The sequence below is a fragment of the Odontomachus brunneus genome, unplaced genomic scaffold (genome assembly GCF_010583005.1).
Source record: "Odontomachus brunneus isolate Ranch 3 - 2012 unplaced genomic scaffold, Obru_v1 Obru_scaffold_015, whole genome shotgun sequence".
NCBI lineage: Eukaryota > Metazoa > Arthropoda > Insecta > Hymenoptera > Formicidae > Odontomachus > Odontomachus brunneus.
In genome coordinates, this window is record NW_022639465.1 from 345,574 (window position 1) to 365,432 (window position 19,859).

Here is a 19,859-nt window from a genome sequence, read left to right on the forward strand (position 1 = left end):
CCTACCGCAATGTTTACGGCGCATGTCTCGTAACATTTGCGGATAAACGCAGGAAAAGCAGTTCTTGTAGTAAACAAATATGGGGAACGTCTGTAGATTGATACTCTGTACGTTCAATACGAACGATAGTATTGAAATAGTGCAATAAGTTAAAGTGAAACAAATATGCTTCCTCTCACTCTGACCTATTGCATTAGTTCAGTAGTGCAGCTAAAAAGAACAAAGCAACTACTGTTCACTCGTGAGGGTCATGAGTGAGCCATATAAAGCACATTGACAATAGTATTATTTCATATTCGTTAAGTCTCTTTGGTGATAATGTTGCTGTACTAAACGGTTACAATGGATTCGTTCAAGTGGAAACGCAACGTCTATGGCAAAGAAATAGTAGACCTTCCAAAGAGACGGTATTTAATTGTACAAAGAAACACGTGCAGGAATTATCAGAAAATAGTTTGTCTCTAGTGAGTTCATGAGACGATCGTCTTATATCTTTATTAATGTAATCGTATGTCTAGGATAGGAAAATTTCTTGTTCATATTAATAATAAAATCAACACATTTATTGTTGTAACCCACTGAGCAGTATAAGCATATGTTATAGTAACTACCCCTTGATACTGTTTGTGATGTCATATCTGTAGAATGTTGGAGAAATTTTACTAAATGTGTGGTGACAATTATCAGTCTTCAGTCACGGCTCATTGAAGGATGACATTACTGTGAAGTAGGAGACCGAAGTTTTCATGATCTAAATACGAATTTAAAAATTGTATAGGTTTGTGCGTGTATTAATTTATAATAATGTTGCATGTGTCGCAGTGATTACTTTACCAAAGTAAAACTTTCTAAACAAAATATATATATCTTTCCGGCTGACAAGGAAATAATTTCTGCGCTCTTTCTCATGGCGAATAATAGCAGTCTTTGCGACTTCACGGGTATGTTGTACCACAATCCATTATATCTACAAAAATTACAATTGTATACAAAAAAAATGCCGCTTGGTTACAAAGAACAATCTAATATTGTCAATATTTTTATGCACTAAAAGTGATTGACACAAATATGATTGAGTAATGTAATATGTTTGAACAAACAAGATTTGGTTGAACAAAATAGAATTTTTGGTTATGAAATATTTCGCTAGCCAACCAGAATTTAAATATAATAAATCAGTAAATTTATAAGTGGCGCAACGCGTACACAAACAAGTCGCAATTCGAAAGTCCCGGATTGAATCCTAGTAGAATAAAATAAATTTCTCCAAATATAATTATAACATAACAATATTATAAAATTTTCAGTTTCAGATAAAATATTCATATCCTTACATCTTCAGAAGTAACTTTTAATAAAAATTAGTATATTTAATAATTTAAAAATTTCTAGTAAAAAATGTTAAATTTAATTCTGTTTAGTCAAAATGACCAAACTCGTTTGGTTACTTTAAACAAAAATATAGTTTGCACATATCTCACTAATCATTCTGGTCATAATATTCTGAATTCTGATTGTTTCAACTAATTTCTTTTTCCATGTAGAGAATAAACCTATTAAATAACGGACGAACCTATCTCCAATTTATTACAAATTTCAATTTTCCTTACATTTTCGCGTGTGTTTCAAGACTATGATTTATCAATTTTTGGCCCTGGTAACTGAAAACTAGTAAATGGAATATCTGAGCTACGAGATATACAAAGTATTTTATCAATTCCATCACATCACCTTGCAGTTCCGCCGAGAGCTGGAGCAAAAAATAAAATAAAATTTTAATTGTGCAACACATTAGCGCGTAAAAAGTCTTACAATTCTGTATATTAAAGGAACTCACTTGTATCAGACTAGTACTCATGATGATCACAATAAATAGGATTTGTAGAGCGAAGGATGAAGAGAAAGTTTTCTCGAGGAGGGTGGCAAACCTGTCGCAAACCATTGTTATGAAAAATTATTGCTTATAAAAAATTGGAATTCGTTATAGTTAAAGAGACACGTTTACAAAAGTCAACTTCTTTTCAGGCATTTCTGGAAAAAAATATACAAAAAGTTATTACATTACTCACTGCAGAGCTCTTTGATGAACTTGAATGGAAAACGCAATGTTTTCGACATATATCTCGTCTGAAATATTAATTAGGCTCTTGCTCGTAATATTGCGCTTGTATAAAAGATGTTCAAACCTAAATCTGCAAAGATTCGAGTGCAGTTCGTATGAGAGAGAATCTGCGTTTTTATAAATTATATTTTTTATATTCTCACATGCATGAACGAGGACTAAAATTATTAATATATTATATTTGTACATATTGTACATATTAGGCTTTTACAATTATATTCGGCTATGCCGACGTAATCTAAGTCATTTGCTCTCTTGTCGAATGTATGGGTTTTGTAATATAAATAACCGTTACCCCACAATAGCGAAAAGAGCGCAGGCGTGTTCAACGTAAGTTAAGAAAATGCAATCGTGCGCGATAATTCCGGCAACACATATCAAACTGCCGAATTCAAGATGGAAAAATATGTAGTAATAGTATTTAGTCTCGTCGACGAAGTAGTATGCCGGAGATGGCAATACTATCGGACGAGATTCGTTCAGAGGAAATAAAACGTCCATAACCCGCGGTGAAAGAATACTTGCCGCGAATGCCACCGTAGTAACGTAAATGCACCCTGCGAAATAGTTTTGTTGCATATGATCAAAATTGTTTATATTATACATACATTTACATTACCTTCCTAATATTTAGAAAATAGTTTTATGTGATTAAAGTTTACGACCATAGTTTATAATTAAAAAGAAAGAGTTTATGATTAAGAAAAAAGAAATATTCATTAACCGGAATGTTACTTACATGTGTATGCCAAAGCGTACCATCTGCCGTTTATTGTGTATCTTCTCATAATTTCTCGTTCCTCTTGAATGAGAATATTCCAATTCGCGTGTAACTGTTCTATGAGACATTTAATCTACAAGTGTAACCGATATATTCGATATTTCGGAAATAATATGTTCGTTAACTACAGCAACGTCGCCAACATGTTGTACTAAACAACTTTGTAGTTTGGGACCAACTTACTTTTCGATTATTGAAATGACAAGTTAATAGTTTGACAAAAGATATCCACGTAGCTAAATGTATTGATAAAGTTTCAAATATGCACTGTGTCGTCTCGCATACGTAAAACTGCGCTGCCTGGGAAGCAAAAGTGTAGAATTATTCGCATTAACGTTGAGAAAATAAAAACCCTGTAAATGCAAAACTTGTCGAATTCGCAAAGAACGTTGCAGAACCACCGACAGTGATCCATTACCGATTTTCAAACAAAGTACTTACGACGAAAGTTAACATTACCTGTGCCGCAAGCATAGTAATAAGCCATGTAACGATAACACCCATGCAAAGCATTCTCTCACGCGGACTCTGATTAGGCCACTGACCGATCAACGACAGAAACTTTCTACAAATATCGTAGTAATCCTGCTCAACAATTTTTTTAGTTGAATTCATACTTGCCTAAGGAAACTGTTTCTCTCTCGCGTCACACTGTTGTTTGAATTTCGAGCCTTTCCTACAAAACTCTCTCTATGGAAAAAGACAATTAATAGTTCGTGATATTTTCCTCTCTTGCTTGGCATGATGGCTATATTCACATCCTATCAATAATAGAGCAGGCGAGTTTTAAAACATTCATCCTCGCGAAACGCGTCGAGCAGAATATTCAAGGGCGTTCTTGAATCTAAAAACGATAACGAAACTTTTCCCTTATTTTTTCCTCTGGACATCGAGGGAACACTGCTCTAAGTTTGCGAACAATAAGAGGCTATAAATAATGTAAGTGCACGTGTGATTTTACCATATTGTTTCACGCGCACCTTCTTACAGATTGTAATATCGAGAGGCTCGTAAATCCCCTTGACAGCTGGAATGATACTATATAATTAGTGAGGGAGAATTTATTGATCAGAAAATGATAATGCCACAAAATTACTTCTCACTTTTGACGTCGTGTTTCTGCGTTTATCACGCATGCCTCGTAAACCTCGTAAACGCGAATAAGAGCAGTTTTTGTAACGAAAACGTGGTGAACGTCTATTGATTTGATCGTGTGTATATGTGAAGTATACCTTTACTATTTCTTTTTTATTATCAATGGTAAAATAAACGATATTTCGGCAAAATTATTAAATCATTTGTAAAATATACTACTCATGGGTTTATCTGTAAATGGCTCATTAAATCATATAAAACATATTGATATCATACGATTATTTCATATTAGACATAACGACACTTTGCTGATAATGTTGTGATTGTTTTACTAAATGTGTCATAATGGATTCGTTTCTATCAAGTGAATGTGCAAAAAAGCAATAGGCAAAAGAGTAATAGATGCTTCAAAGAGACGCGATCTAACTGCAGAAAGAAACATGTGCAGAAATTATTAGTGTAACATGAAAGGGAGAAGAACAGCACTGACCAATGTACAGTGTAAAAAATTTCGCAGGAGATGTGAATCAGTCGAAAAATAATCATGCAATTAAAGAGATACTCTTCATTAACAGTATATTTCTATGAGTATTATGAATATTCGAAATCCTAGAGAAAAGATGCCGAAAACGCATATTTTGCAAAGATAAGAGACGACATTTATTAATAATATCATATATATGGGATAGGGAAAGTCCTTTAGTTTTTTATTAATATTAACAATAAAATAAACGCGTTTATTGCTATAACTCGCTGAACAATGTAAGCATATATTCTAATAACTACGCATTGATATTATTTATGATATCATCTGTAGAATGTTGGAGAAATTCTACTATATATGTAGTCACAATTGGTCGTTAGTCACGGCCCGCTGAAGGATGACATTACCGTGAAATAGGAAACCGAAGTTTTTATGATCTAAATATGAACATTTAAAAATTGTATAGATATTGTATATAATTGTGCGTGTATTGACTTATAATGATGTAGCATATGTCAGTAATTACTTTACCAAAGTAAAACTTTCTAGACAAAATATGTATATCTTTCCAGCTGACAAGGAAATAATATCCGTGCTCTTTCTCATGACGAATAGCAGCAGCCTTTGCGACTTCACCGGTATATTGTACCATAATCCATTATAACTAAAAAATTACAATAACGTTCTAAAGAAATGCCGCTCTGTTACAGAGAACAATTTAATATTGTTAATAATATTTTCATTCTTGGAAAGGACGACTATGGTTAACGTAACATGTTTGATTAAGCAAGATTAAACAAGATGGTAGAACAAAATAGATTTTCTGGTTATTATAATGAAATATTCCGGTTGTCAACCGGAGTTTAAGTTTAACCACAATCATAGTTTGGTTATAATATTGAAGTGCTTGCTTAAACAACCAAATTTGTCCGGTTACTTTATCCAAACGTTTGTAACTAAATATATCTGATTATTTTAATCAAAAATATGGTTGATACATAAAACCTCTCACCAAATATTCTGGTTATAATACACTAAATTCTGATTGATTCAACCAATTTCTTTTTCCACGTGGAAAATAAATCTTCTAAATGACGTACACACCTGTTTAATTTATTATAACTTTCAGTTTTCCTTACATTTTTGCGTGTGTTTCAAGACAATGATTTATCAATTTTTGTCCCTGGTAGCTGAGAACTAGTAAATGGAATAACTGAGCTACGATATATATAAAATATTTCACTACTACTGTTACATCATTCTTCAGTTCCTCCGAGATCTAAAACACAAGAAAAATAAAGTCAAATTTAAATTGTGCGACACGTTGGCGCGTAAAAAATCTTACTATACTAGATATTAAAGGAACTCACTTGTATTAAACTAGTACTCATGACAATCACAATAATCAGAATTTGTATGGTAAAGGACAAAGAAAAGATTTCCTCGATAAGAGTGGCAAACCTGTCGCAAACATAATGATTGTTACGAAAAATTATTGCTTATAAGAAAATATCGGAATCCATTATAATTGAAGAGTTGTGCTCACAAAAGTGAGCTTAGCATTTCTGAAAGAAAATACATAAAACGTTGTTACGTTACTCACTGCAGAGCTCTTTGATGAAGTTGAATGGAAAACGCAATATTTTCAACATATATATCATTTGAAAGATTAATCAGATTTTTGCTCGTAATATTGCGTTTGTATAAATGATTTTCAAACCTATATCTGCAAGTATTTATATGCAATTGACATGAATCTAAGTTTTTTTAAATTATATTCTTGATATTCACACGTGCACAAACAAGAACTAAAATTATTAGTATATTATATTTGTACATGTTGTACATATCATGCTTTTACATTGGAATTCGGTTGTGTCGATATAATCTAGATGATTTGCTTGTTAAATGTCAAATGTGTTGGTTTGTAATGTAAATAATACCCCACAATGGCAAAAAGGCCACAGACATGTTCGACGTAAGTTAAGAAGATGCAATCGTGCGCGATAAGTCCGGTAAGACATACTATGCCGCCGAACTGAAGATGGAAAAATATGTAGTAAAAGTATTTAGCCTCGTCGATGAAGTAGTATGCCGGAGCAGGCAATACTATCGGACGAGATTCATTCAAGGGAAATATAACGTCCATAATACGCGGTAAAAGCGCACTTGCCCCGAATGTGGACGCACTAATGTAAATTAAGGCTACAAATTAATTTCGTTACGTGTGACTATAGTTGTTTATATTATAAATGTGTTTATATCATCTTCGTAATATTTAAAAAATAGTTCTTTGTAATTAAAGTTTATGATTATAAGGATAAAGATTACGATTAAAAAAGAGGAATATTCATTCCGCAGCCGGAATGTCTCTTACAGGCGTATGCGAAAGTGCACCATCTTCCGTTCACTGTGTATCTTCTCATAATTTTTCGTTCCTCTTGAATGAGAATATTCCAATTTGCGTGTAACTGTTCTATGAGACATTTAATCTGTAAGTGTAAACGATATATTCGATATTTCGGAAATAATATGTTCGTTAACTACAGCAACATCGTCAACATGTTGTACTAAAGAACTTTGTAGTTTGGGACTAACATACTTTTCGATTATTAAAATGACAAGTTAATACTTTAACGAAAATTAACCATGAAGTCAAATGCATTGGTAAAGTTTGAAATTTGCATTGTGTCGTCTCGCATACGTAATACTGCGCTGCCTGGGAAGCAAAAGTGAAGAATTCTTCGTATTAACGTTGAGAAAATAAAAAGCTTGCAAATGTAAAACTTGTCGAATTCGCAAAGAACGCTGCAGGACCACCGATAGTGATCCATTACCAATTTTCAAACGAAGTACTATGACGAAAGTTAACATTACCTGGGCCGCAAGCAAAGTAATAAGCCATGTAACGATAACACTCATGCAAAGCATTCTCTCACGCGGTCTCTGATTAGGCCACTGGCCGATCAACGATAGAAACTTTCTACAAATATCGTAGTAATCCTGCTCAACATTTTTTTTAATTGAGTTCATACTGGCCTAAGGATTCTATTTCTCTCCCGCGTCACACTGTTGTTTGAATTTCGAGCCTTTCCTACAAAACTCTCTCCATGGAAAAAGAGAATTAATAGTTCATGATATTTCCCTTTCTTGGCTAGCATGATAGCTATATTAACATCCTATCAATAATAGAGCAGGCGAATTTTAAAACTTTTATCATCGCGTAACGCGTCGAGCAGAATATTCAAGGGCGTTCTTGAATTTAAAAACGATAACGAAACTTTTCCCTTCTTTTTTGCTCTGAACATCGAGGGAACCCTGCTCTAAGCTTGCGAACAATAATAGACTGTAAATAATGTATAGTGCACGTGTGATTTTGCCATATTGTTTCATGCAGCGCTTATTACAGAGTGTAATGTCGAAGCGACGTAAGTCATCTTGACGGCTGAAACAATACTAGTTAGCGAGGGAGGACATACTGATCAAAAAATGATAATGTCACAAAACACTTCTCACTTTTGACGTCGTGTTTCTGTGTTTATCGCGCATGCCTCGTAAACCTCGTGGATAAACGCGAATAAGAGCAGTTTTTGCAACGAATACGAGGGAAACGTCAATTGATATGATCGTTTATATATGTGAGGTATATCTTTACTATTTCTTTTTTATTATCAATGGTAAAATAAACGATATTAAGACGAAATTATTAAATCAGTTGAAAATATACAACTTATGGGTTTATCCGTAAATGGCTCATTAAATTATATAAAGCATATTGATAAGATACGATTATTGCATATTAGACATAACGACACTTTGCTGATAATGTTGTGATTGTTTTATTAATATGTCACAATGAAGTCGTTCTCATGAAGGCGCAAAAAAGCAGTAGGCAAAAGAGTAATAGACGCTTCAAAGAGACGCGATCTAATTGCAGAAAGAAACATGTGCAGGAATTATTAGTGTAACATAAAGGGGAGAAGAACAGCACTGACCAGTGTACAGTCTAAGAAGTTTCGCAGGAGATGTGAATCAGTCGTACAATAATCATGCAATTAAAGAGATACTCTTCATTAACAGTATATTATTGTGAATATTCGAAATCTTAACGAAAGATGCCGAAAACGCATATTTTGCAAAGATAGAAGACTATATTTATTAATAATATCGTATGTATGGGGTAGGGAAAGTTATTTAGTTTTTTGTTAATATCAATAATAAAATAAGCGCGTTTATTGCTATAACTCGCTGAACAATGTAAGCATATATTCCAATAACTACTCATTCATACTATTTATGATATTATCTATGGAATGTTGGAGAAATTTTACTACATGTGTGGTCACAATTACTGGTCCTAAATCACGACTCGCTGAAGGATGACATTACCGTAAAGTAGGAGACCGAAGTTTTTATGATCTAAATATAGACATTTAAAAATTGTATAAATATTGTATATAGTTGTGCGTGTATTGATTATTATGTTGTAGCATATGTCAGTAATTACTTTACCATAGTAAAACTTTCTAGACAAAATATGTATATCTTTCCGGCTGACAAGGAAATAACATCCGTGCTCTTTCTCATGGCGAATAGCAGCAGCCTTTGCGACTTCACCGGTATGTTGTACCACAATCCATTATAACTAAAAAATTACAATAATATTCGAAAGAAATACCGCTCTGTTACAGAAAACAATTTAATATTGTTAATAATATTTTAATGCTCGGAAAGAACGACCATGGTTGGGTTAACATAATATATTTGATTAAGCAAGATTAAACAAGATAACAAAACAAAATAGAATTTCTGGTTATTATAATAAAATATTCCGGTTGTCAACCGAAGTTTAAGTTTAATCACAATCATGGTTTGGTTATAACATCCAAGTGCTTGTTTAAATAACCAAACTTGTCCGGTTAATTTATCCAAACTTTTGTAACTAGATATATCTGATTATTTTAAACAAAAATATGGTTTAATACATAATAAAAAAATGGTAAAATACATAAAACCTCTCACCAAATATTCTGGTTATAGTATACTAAATTCTAATAGATTCAACCAATTTCTTTTTCCACGTGGAAAATAAATCTGCTAAATGACGGACACACCTGTTTAATTTATTACAAGTTTCAGTTTTCCTTACATTTTTGCGTGTGTTTCAAGACTATGATTTATCAATTTTTGTCCCTGGTAGCTGAGAGCTAGTAAATGGAATAACTGACCTACGATATATACAAAATATTTCACTACTACTGTCACATCACTCTTCAGATTTTCCGAGATCTGAAACAAAAGAAGAGTAAAATCAAATTTAAATTGTGCGACACGTTGGCGCGCAAAGAATCTTACTATACTGGATATTAAAGAAACTCACTTGTATTAAACTAGTGCTCATGACAATCACAATAATCAGGATTTGTATGGTAAAGGACAAAGAAAAGATTTTCTCGATAAGAGTGGCAAACCTGTCGCAAACATAATGATTGTTACGAAAAATTATTGCTTATAAGAAAATATCGGAATCCATTATAATTGAAGAGTTGTGCTCACAAAAGTGAGCTTAGCATTTCTGAAAGAAAATACATAAAACGTTGTTATGTTACTCACTGCAGAGCTCTTTGATGAAGTTGAATGGAAAACGCAACATTTTCAACATATGTATCATTTGAAAGATTAATCAGGCTTTTGTTCGTAATATTGCGTTTGTATAAATGATTTTCAAACCTATATCTGCAAGTATTTATATGCAATTCATATAAATCTGCATTTTTTAAAATTATATTCTTGATATTTACATATGCCCAATCAAGAATTAAAATTATTAACATATTATATTTGTACATATCATGCTTTTACACTGGAATTCGGTTGTGCCGATATAACCTAGGTGATTTGTTAAATGTCAAATGTGTTGGTTTGTAATGTAAATAATACCCCACAATGGCAAAAAGGCCACAGGCGTGTTCGACGAAAGTTAAAAGGACGCAATCGTGAGCGATAAATCCGGCAAGACATACTATGCTGCCGAACTGAAGATGGAAAAATATGTAGTAAAAGTATTTAGCCTCGTCGATGAAGTAGTATGCCGGAGCAGGCAATACTATCGGACGAGATTCATTCAAGGGAAATATAACGTCCATAATACGCGGTAAAAGCGCACTTGCCCCGAATGTGGACGCACTAATGTAAATTAAGGCTACAAATTAATTTCGTTACGTGTGACTATAGTTGTTTATATTATAAATGTGTTTATATCATCTTCGTAATATTTAAAAAATAGTTCTTTGTAATTAAAGTTTATGATTGCAGTTTATGATTAAAAGGATAGAGATTATGATTAAAAAAGAGGAATACTCATTTCGGTGTCGGAATGTCTCTTACAGGCGTATGCGAGAGTGTACCATCTGCCGTTTATGGCATACCTCTTCATAATCTCCCGTTCCTCTTGAGTGTCGAGAATATTCCAATCCATGTGTAAATGTTCTATAAGATATTTAATCTACAAGAATAAACGATATATTCCATACCTCGATTATAATATGCTCGTTAACTATAGCAACATTGTTCACAGGTTGAACAAAATAATTTTATGTGAGCAGTGTGGGACTAACGTACTCTTCCATTATTGAAATGACAAGTTAATAATTTCACCAAAGCCATCCATAGGATCAAATGTAAGGGTACAGTTTGTATTATGCACTGCGTCGTCTCGCATACATAAAGCTGCGCTATCTGAGAAGCAAAAATATAAAATTATTCAGTTAACATGAGAAAATATAAATCTTGCAAATATAAAATTTAATAAATTCGCACACAATGCTGCAGAACCGTCAACAACGATACACTAGTTCCTAAAAATAGTACTTATAGCAAATGTTAACATTACCTGTACGGCAAAAACAGTAATAATCCATATAATGTTAACACTCATTCGAACTGTTCTCTCACGAGGCCTCTGATGAAGCCATTGACCGATCAGCGACAAAAATAGTCTACAAACATCGAAGTAATCCTGTCTGTCATCTTTTCCAATTGAGTTCATACTTGCGTAAAGAAATTGCTTCTCTTCCGCGTCACAGTTATTTGAATTTCGAGCCTTTCCTATAGAACTTTTTCCATGAAAAATTTTATTCAATAGTTCATGATATTACTTCCTCTTTCTTGCCTGGCACGGTGGTTATATTCACATCATATCAATAATAGAACATGTGATTTTAAAAACTTCTCTCTCGTGAAACGCGTCGAGTAGAATATTCGAGGACGTTTTTCCGTCTGGAAACGATAACAAATTTTTCCCCTTTTTTTGCTCTGGATGTAGAGAAAACGCTGCTCTAAACTTGCAACATAATAAAAGGCAGTAAATAATATATAGTGCACGTGTGATTTTACCATATTGTTCCAAGCTCCTATTACAGAGTATAACGTCAAGGGGTGAGGACCTTAACGGCTGAAACGATATTATCTGGTTAGCGAGGCATTTTTTATTGATTAAAAAATGATAATGCCACAAAACTACTACTCATTTCTAACGCCGATTTTCTACGTTTATCGCGCATGCCTCGTAACTCTCATGGATAAACGCCTTACCTAGGTAAGAGCAGTTTTACAACGAAAACAAACATAGAGAACATCTATTGATTTGATCATATGTGTGTATGTGTATATGTGAGGTAGGAATATCTGTACCATTTCTTTCTTAACGTCAATGGTAAAATAAACAATATTTCGATAAAATTATTAAATTAGTTGTGTAAATATACTACTTATGGGTTTACTCGTGAATAACTCATTAAATCATACAAAGCATATTGATACGATACAATTAGTTCATATTAATCGTAACATCACTTTGGTGATAATGATGTGATTGCTGTACTAAATGTGTTATAATGGATTTGTTTCTATCTAGTGCAAACGCAAAAATATAGTAAACAAAAAAATAGTAGACGCTTTAAAGAGACGCAATCTAACTGCAAAAGGACAGAGGTGCAGAAATTATTAATGTGACATGAAGGAGAAAAAAACTACACTCAGCAGTGTACAGTTTGATAAGTTACACAGGGGACGTGAATCAATCGAAAAACAGTAATGCAATTAAAGACACACTTCATTTTAAATATATTTCTGTGACTACTGTGAATATTTGAAATCCCAGCAGAAAGATATGAAACAACGTATTTCTTTGCAAAAATAGAAAATGATGTTTATTAATAATATCGTATGTATTAAGGATAGTAAAAATTCTTTACTTTCTTGTTTATATCAATAATAAAATGAACGCGTTTATTGCTGTAAATCGCTGAGCAATATAAGCATATATTGTAGTAACTACCCCTTGATACTGTTTGTGATGTCATATCTGTGGAATGTTGGAGAAATTTTACTAAATATGTGGTGACAATTATCAGTCTTCAGTCACGGCTCGCTGAAGGATGACATTACCGTAAAGTAGGAGACCGAAGTTTTCATGATCTAAATACGAACATTTAAAAATTGTATAGATTTGTGCGTGTATTAGCTTATAATGATGTTGCATATATCGCAATAATTACTTTACCAAAGTAAAACTTTCTAGACAATATATATATATCTTTCCGGCAGACAATGAAACAACTTCCGAGCTTTTTCTCATGGCGAACAACAGCATTCTTTGCGACTTCACAGGTATGGTGTACCATAAGCCATTATAACTAAAAGATTACAATTATGTACAAAAGAAATGCCGCTCGGTTACAGAGAACAATCTAATATTGTCAATATTTCCATGCACAAAAAAACAATTATGATTAAACTAATGTAACTTATTTCATTAAATAGGATTTAATTGAACAAAATAGAATTATTTATTATTATAAATATTACGGCATTCAAACAGAACTTAAGTTTAACCATAGTGATGATTACTACTGATCTGGTTATAACATCCAAGTATTTGATTATTATATCAAAGCATGAATGACATGTTCGTCAACAACTGTTTATTAAATTAAACAAAAATTCTGATTATTATAATCACAATATTCTGGTACTCAACGTTGATTATACCGTAAGCAGACATTATACAATAAATCAGTCAACCCGGAAAAGATTAAACTAATTTCGTTTTTCACATGGAAAATAATCTTGCTAAATAACGGACTAATCTACCACCAATTTATTACAAATTTCAATTTTCCTTACATTTTTGCGTGTGTTTCAAGACTATGATTTATCAATTTTTGTCCCTGATAGCTGAAAACTAGTAAATGGAATAACTGAGCTAAGATATATATAAAGAATTTTATTACTGCTATCATATCATTCTGCAGTTCTTCCGAGAGCTGAAGCAAAAGAAAAATAAAATCAAAGTTTAATTGTGCAACACAATAACGCGTTTAAATCTTACAATCCTGTATATTGAAGAAACTCACTTGTATTAAACTAGTGCTCATGACAATCACAATAATTAGGATTTGTATGGCGAAGGATAAAGTAAAAGTTTTCTCGATAAGAGTAGCAAAGCTGTCGCAAACATAACAATTGTTATGAAAAATTATTATTTATAAAAAAATATTGGAATCCATTTCAATTGAAGAGATACACTCGCAAAAATGAGCTTAGCATTATTGAAGGAAAATACATAAACATTTATTGCATTACTCACTGTAGAGTTCTTTGATGAAGTTGAATGGAATACGCAATATTTTCGACATATACATCATTTGAAATATTACTCAGACACTTGTCCGTAATATTGCGTTTGTATAAGTGATATTCAAACCTATATCTGGAAGTATTATTTATGTGCAATTTGCATGAGTTTTTTAAATTATATTCTTAATATTCACGCATGCATAGACAAAAACTAATTAATGATATATTATAATTGTATATATCATGTTTTTAGACTGGTATTCGGCTGTGCCGATATAATGAAGGTCATTTGTTTGCTAAATGTCAAATGTGTTGGTTTGTAATGTAAATAATACCCCACAATAGCGAAAAGGCCGCAGACGTGTTCGACCAAAGTTAAAAAGATGCAATCGTGCGCGACGACTCCGGCAATACATATCAAACTGCCCAATGTAAGATGAGAATATATGTAGTAAAAGTATTTAGTCTCATCGATGAAATAGTATGCCGGAAACGGCAATATTATCGGACGAGATTCGTTCAGGGGAAATATAACGTCCATGATACGCGGTAAAAGAGCAGTTGCCCCGAATGTCAACGTAGTAACGTAAATGCATGCTGCAAGTTAGTTTCGTTGTGTATGAACAAAATTGTTTATATTATATATGTGTTTATATTACCTTCATAACATTTAAAGATAGTTCTTTGTGATTAAAGTCTATTATCACAGTTTATAATTAAAGAGAAAGAATTTATGATTAAGAAAAGAAAAATAATCTTTAGCCGAAGCTGCAATGTCCCTTACAGGCGTATGCGAAAGTGTACCATCTGCCGTTTATGGCATACCTCTTCATAATTTCTCGTTCCTCTTGAGTGTCGAGAATATTCCAATCCGTGTGTAAATGTTTTATGAGGTATTTAATCTACAAACGTAAACGATATATTCGATACGTCGGATATAATATGCTCGCTAACTACATCAATATTGTAAACAGATTGTGCTAAGTAACTTTGTATCAATAGTTTGAGACTAACGTACTTTTTGATTATTGAAATAACAAGTTAATAATTTCAGGAGAGCTATCCATGCGGTTAAATGTACTGGTACAGCTTGAATTATGCACTGCGTCGTCTCGCATGCGTAAAACTGTGCTGCCTGGAAAGAAAAAATGTAGAATTATTTGCGTTAACGTGAATAAATATCCTGCAAACACAAAATTTTCTAAATTAGCACACAGTGCTACAGAATCGCCAACGGCGATCTATCACCGATATCTAAAAGAAGTATTTACGACAAAATTTAACATTACCTGTACAGCAAGAATAGAAATTAGCCATGTAATGTTAACACTCATGCGAATTGTTCTCTCACGAGATCTCTGATAAGGCCATTGGCCGACCACCGACAGAAAAAATCTACAAACGTCGTAGTAATCCTGTTTATCATCTTTTTTTATTGAATTCATATTTGCCTAATGAAACTGTTTCTCTTCCGCGTTACACTCTTATTTGAATTTCGAACTTTTCCTACGGAACTCTCTCCATGAAAAAAGTCAATAGTTCATGATACCGCTTTCTATCCTGGCAAGATGACTACATTCACATCAATAATAATGCAACTAAGTTCTAAAATTTTCTTTCCGGCGAAACACATCGTGCAAAATATTCAAAGACGTTATTGCATCTGAAAAGATAACGAAACTTTCCCCTCTTTTTTTTACTCTGGACACCGAGAAAACACTGCTCTAAGTTTGCGAACAATAAAAGGCTATGAATAATGTAAGTGCACGTGCGATTTTACCATATTGTTTCACGCAAACCTTATTACAGAGTGTAATATCGAGAGGCTGGTAAGCCCCCTTGACAGCTGGAACGATATTATCTAGTCAGCGAGGGAGGACTTATTGATCAGAAAATGATAATGTCATAAAACCACTATTCACATCTGACGCCGTTTTTCTGCGTTTATCGCGCATGCCTCGTTACCCTCGTGGATAACCCTCAGTAGGAGTAGTTTTTGCAACAAAAACAATTATGTGGAACATCTATTCATTTTATCATATGTGTTTACGTATATGTATGAGGTAGGAATATATATATTATTTCTTTTTAACATCAAGAGTAAAATATACAATATTTCGATGAAATTATTAATTGTAAAATATACTACTTATTGTTTATCCTACTTATTGTTTATCTTATTATCGTGAATGGCTCATTAAATCATATAAAGCATATTGATACGATATGATTATTTCCTATTAGTCGCAACATCACTTCGGTGTTAACGTTGTGTACTTTACTAAATGTGTCACAATGGATTCGCTTCCATCAAGTGAAGACAAAAAAAAGTAGTAGGCAAAAAAGTGGTAGACGTGTCAAAGAAACACGATCTATGTGCAGAAATACATATGTGCATGAATTATTAGTGTATTATGAAGGGGAAATAACTGCACTGATTAGTTTACAGCTTGACAAGTTCCACAGACGTGAATCAGTCGAGAAATAATAAGTTAAAGATAATAATGCGAGTAATAATGCTGTTAAAGAGATACTCTTTATTAATAGTATATTTCTGTACCTATTGTAAATATTAGAAATCCTATAGAAAACGTATTTTTTGGAAAAATTGAAGACGACATTTATTAATAATATCGTATATATAGGATAGAATAGCATAATATCTTATCGTATGATAAAAGTTCTTCAGTTTCTTGTTTATATCAATAATAAAATGAACGCGTTTATTGTTGTAACACACTGAGCAATAAAAACATATATTGTAAAAATTATCCCTTGACTATTTGTGATGTCATATCTGCGGAATATTGGAGAAATTTTACTAAAAGTGTGGTAACAATTATCGGTCCTTCGTCACGGCTCGCTGAAGGATGACATTACCGTAAAGTAGGAGACCGAAGTTTGCATGATCTAAATACGAAAATTTAAAAATTGTATAGATTTGTGCGTGTATTAGCTTATAATGATATTACATGTATCGCAATAATTACTTTACCGAAGTAAAACTTTCTAGACAGAATATATATATCTTTCCGGCAGACAATGAAACAACTTCCGAGCTTTTTCTCATGGCGAACAACAGCATTCTTTGCGACTTCACAGGTATGGTGTACCATAAGCCATTATAACTAAAAGATTACAATTATGTACAAAAGAAATGCCGCTCGGTTACAGAGAACAATCTAATATTGTCAATATTTCCATGCACAAAACAACAATTATGATTAAATTAATGTAACTTATTTCATTAAACAGGATTTAATTGAACAAAATGGAATTATTTATTATTATAAATATTACGACATTCAAACAGAACTTAAGTTTAACCATAGTCAGAGTATGATTATTATTGATCTGGTTATAACATCCAAGTGTTTGATTATTATATCAAAGCATGAATGACATGTTCGGTCAACAACTGTTTATTAAATTAAACAAAAATTCTGATTATTATAATCACAATATTCTGGTACTCAACGTTGATTATACCGTAAGCAGACATTATACAATAAATCAGTCAACCCGGAAAAGATTAAACTAATTTCGTTTTTCACATGGAAAATAATCTTGCTAAATAACGGACTAATCTACCATCAATTTATTACAAATTTTTCTTACATTTTTGTATGTGTTTCAAGACTATGATTTATCAATTTTTGTCCCTGATAGCTGAAAACTAGTAAATGGAATAACTGAGCTACGATATATATAAAGAATTTTATTACTGCTATCATATCATTCTGCAGTTCTTCTGAGAGCTGGAACAAAAGAAAAATAAAATCAAATTTTAATTGTGCAACACAATAATGCGTTTAAAATCTTACAATCCTGTATATTGAAAAAACTCACTTGTATTAAACTAGTGCTCATGACAATCACAATAATCAAGATTTGTATGGCGAAGGATAAAGTAAAAGTTTTCTCGATAAGAGTAGCAAAGCTGTCGCAAACATAACAATTGTTATGAAAAATTATTGTTTATAAGAAAATATTGGAATCCATTTCAATTGAAGAGATACACTCGCAAAAATGAGCTTAGCATTTTTGAAGGAAAATACATAAACATTTATTGCATTACTCACTGTAGAGTTCTTTGATGAAGTTGAATGGAATACGCAATATTTTCGACATATACATCATTTGAAATATTACTCAAACACTTGTCCGTAATATTGCGTTTGTACAAGTGATATTCAAACCTATATCTGGAAATATTATTTATGTGCAATTCGCATGAGTGTTTTAAATTATATTCTTGATATTCACGCATGCATAGACAAAAACTATAATTATTGATATATTATAATTGTACATATCATGTTTTTACACTGGTATTCGGTTGTGCTGATATAATGAAGGTCATTGGCTAAATGAAGGCTTGCTAAATGTCGAATGTGTTGGTTTGTAATGTAAATAATACCCCACAATAGCGAAAAGGCCGCAGACGTGTTCGACCAAAGTTAAAAAGATGCAATCGTGCGCGACGACTCCGGCAATACATATCAAACTGCCCAATGTAAGATGAGAATATATGTAGTAAAAGTATTTAGTCGCATCGATGAAGTAGTATGCCGGAAACGGCAATATTATCGGACGAGATTTGTTCAAGGGAAATATAACGTTCATGATACGCGGTAAAAGAGCAGTTGCCCCGAATGTCAACATAGTAACGTAAATGCATGTTGCAAGTTAGTTTCGTTGTGTATGGACAAAATGTCGAATGTGTTGGTTTGTAGTGTAAATAATACCCCACAATGACGAAAAGGGCGCAGACATGTTCGACCAAAGTTAAAAGAATGCAGTCGTGCGCGACAAGTCCGGCAATTGCCACCAAAACGCCGAATTCAAGATGGAAAAATATGTAGTAAAAGTATTTAGTCTCGTCGACGAAGTAGTACGCCGGTGCCGGCAATACTGTCGGACGAGATTCGTTCAGGGGAAATATAACGTCCATAATACGCGGTAAAAGCGAAGTTAGCCCAAATGTCACCGTAGCAACATAAATGCATACTGCAAGTTAGTTTAGTTGTATATGAGCAAAATTATTTATATCATAGATGTATTCATATCATCTTCTAATATTAAATAAATAGTTCTTTGTAATTAAAATCTATTATCACAGTTTATAATTAAAGAAAAAGAGTTTATGATTAAGAAAAGAAAAATAATCATTAGCCAAAGCTGCAATGTCCCTTACAGGCATATGCGAAAGTGTACCATCTGCCGTTTATGGCATACCTCTTCATAATTTCTCGTTCCTCTTGAGTGTCGAGAATATTCCAATCCGTGTGTAAATGTTTTATGAGGTATTTAATCTACAAACGTAAACGATATATTCGATACGTCGGATATAATATGCTCGCTAACTACATCAATATTGTAAACAGATTGTGCTAAGTAACTTTGTATCAGTAGTTTGAGACTAACGTACTTTTTGATTATTGAAATAACAAGTTAATAATTTCAGGAGAACTATCCATGCGGTTAAATGTACTGGTACAGCTTGAATTATGCACTGCGTCGTCTCGCATACGTAAAACTGTGCTGCCTGCAAAGAAAAAATGTAGAATTATTTGCGTTAACGTGAATAAATATCCTGCAAACACAAAATTTTTTAAATTGGCACACAGTGCTACAGAATCGCCAACAACGATTTCTAAAAGATTTCTATCACCGATTTCTAAACGAAGTATTTACGACAAAATTTATCATTACCTCTACAGCAAGAATAGAAATAA

General features: G+C 32.7%; 5 protein-coding genes across 5 annotated transcripts in view; all 5 read right to left on the reverse strand.

The window, feature by feature from the left end:
• Positions 1 to 664: 664 nt before the first annotated feature.
• On the reverse strand, positions 665 to 3,487 carry LOC116841321. The gene is made up of 9 exons (XM_032809108.1): positions 3,363 to 3,487; positions 3,087 to 3,203; positions 2,862 to 2,976; positions 2,418 to 2,679; positions 2,070 to 2,192; positions 1,838 to 1,928; positions 1,611 to 1,750; positions 835 to 967; positions 665 to 751 (listed from the first exon to the last, which is right to left on the reverse strand). The coding sequence occupies exons 1-9, from the start codon at positions 3,414 to 3,416 to the stop codon at positions 695 to 697; spliced, it is 1,092 nt and encodes a 363-aa protein (XP_032664999.1). The 5' UTR covers positions 3,417 to 3,487; the 3' UTR covers positions 665 to 694.
• A 1,517-nt stretch (positions 3,488 to 5,004) lies between these two features.
• LOC116841422 lies at positions 5,005 to 7,515 on the reverse strand. Its single transcript, XM_032809318.1, has 8 exons — positions 7,360 to 7,515; positions 7,085 to 7,201; positions 6,860 to 6,974; positions 6,426 to 6,687; positions 6,086 to 6,208; positions 5,853 to 5,943; positions 5,622 to 5,761; positions 5,005 to 5,146 (listed from the first exon to the last, which is right to left on the reverse strand). The coding sequence occupies exons 1-8, from the start codon at positions 7,513 to 7,515 to the stop codon at positions 5,005 to 5,007; spliced, it is 1,146 nt and encodes a 381-aa protein (XP_032665209.1).
• Positions 7,516 to 8,985: 1,470 nt separating this feature from the next.
• On the reverse strand, positions 8,986 to 11,519 carry LOC116841323. The gene is made up of 8 exons (XM_032809109.1): positions 11,375 to 11,519; positions 11,104 to 11,220; positions 10,897 to 10,987; positions 10,423 to 10,684; positions 10,096 to 10,218; positions 9,863 to 9,953; positions 9,632 to 9,771; positions 8,986 to 9,127 (listed from the first exon to the last, which is right to left on the reverse strand). The coding sequence occupies exons 1-8, from the start codon at positions 11,417 to 11,419 to the stop codon at positions 8,986 to 8,988; spliced, it is 1,011 nt and encodes a 336-aa protein (XP_032665000.1). The 5' UTR covers positions 11,420 to 11,519.
• Positions 11,520 to 12,828: 1,309 nt separating this feature from the next.
• On the reverse strand, positions 12,829 to 15,491 carry LOC116841415. Its single transcript, XM_032809311.1, has 9 exons — positions 15,411 to 15,491; positions 15,140 to 15,256; positions 14,906 to 15,023; positions 14,457 to 14,718; positions 14,132 to 14,254; positions 13,899 to 13,989; positions 13,669 to 13,808; positions 13,046 to 13,178; positions 12,829 to 12,960 (listed from the first exon to the last, which is right to left on the reverse strand). The coding sequence occupies exons 1-9, from the start codon at positions 15,453 to 15,455 to the stop codon at positions 12,904 to 12,906; spliced, it is 1,086 nt and encodes a 361-aa protein (XP_032665202.1). The 5' UTR covers positions 15,456 to 15,491; the 3' UTR covers positions 12,829 to 12,903.
• Positions 15,492 to 16,974: 1,483 nt separating this feature from the next.
• Positions 16,975 to 19,859, reverse strand: part of LOC116841423 (odorant receptor 13a-like) — a 3,161-nt gene continuing 276 nt past the window's right edge. Inside the window, exons 2-9 of the mRNA XM_032809319.1 lie at positions 19,553 to 19,669; positions 19,325 to 19,436; positions 18,542 to 18,809; positions 18,204 to 18,326; positions 17,971 to 18,061; positions 17,740 to 17,879; positions 17,117 to 17,249; positions 16,975 to 17,031 (exon numbers count right to left, since the gene is read on the reverse strand). Coding sequence (XP_032665210.1) covers positions 16,975 to 17,031; positions 17,117 to 17,249; positions 17,740 to 17,879; positions 17,971 to 18,061; positions 18,204 to 18,326; positions 18,542 to 18,809; positions 19,325 to 19,436; positions 19,553 to 19,669 — 1,041 coding nt within the window. The remainder of the gene's footprint in view (positions 17,032 to 17,116; positions 17,250 to 17,739; positions 17,880 to 17,970; positions 18,062 to 18,203; positions 18,327 to 18,541; positions 18,810 to 19,324; positions 19,437 to 19,552; positions 19,670 to 19,859) is intronic.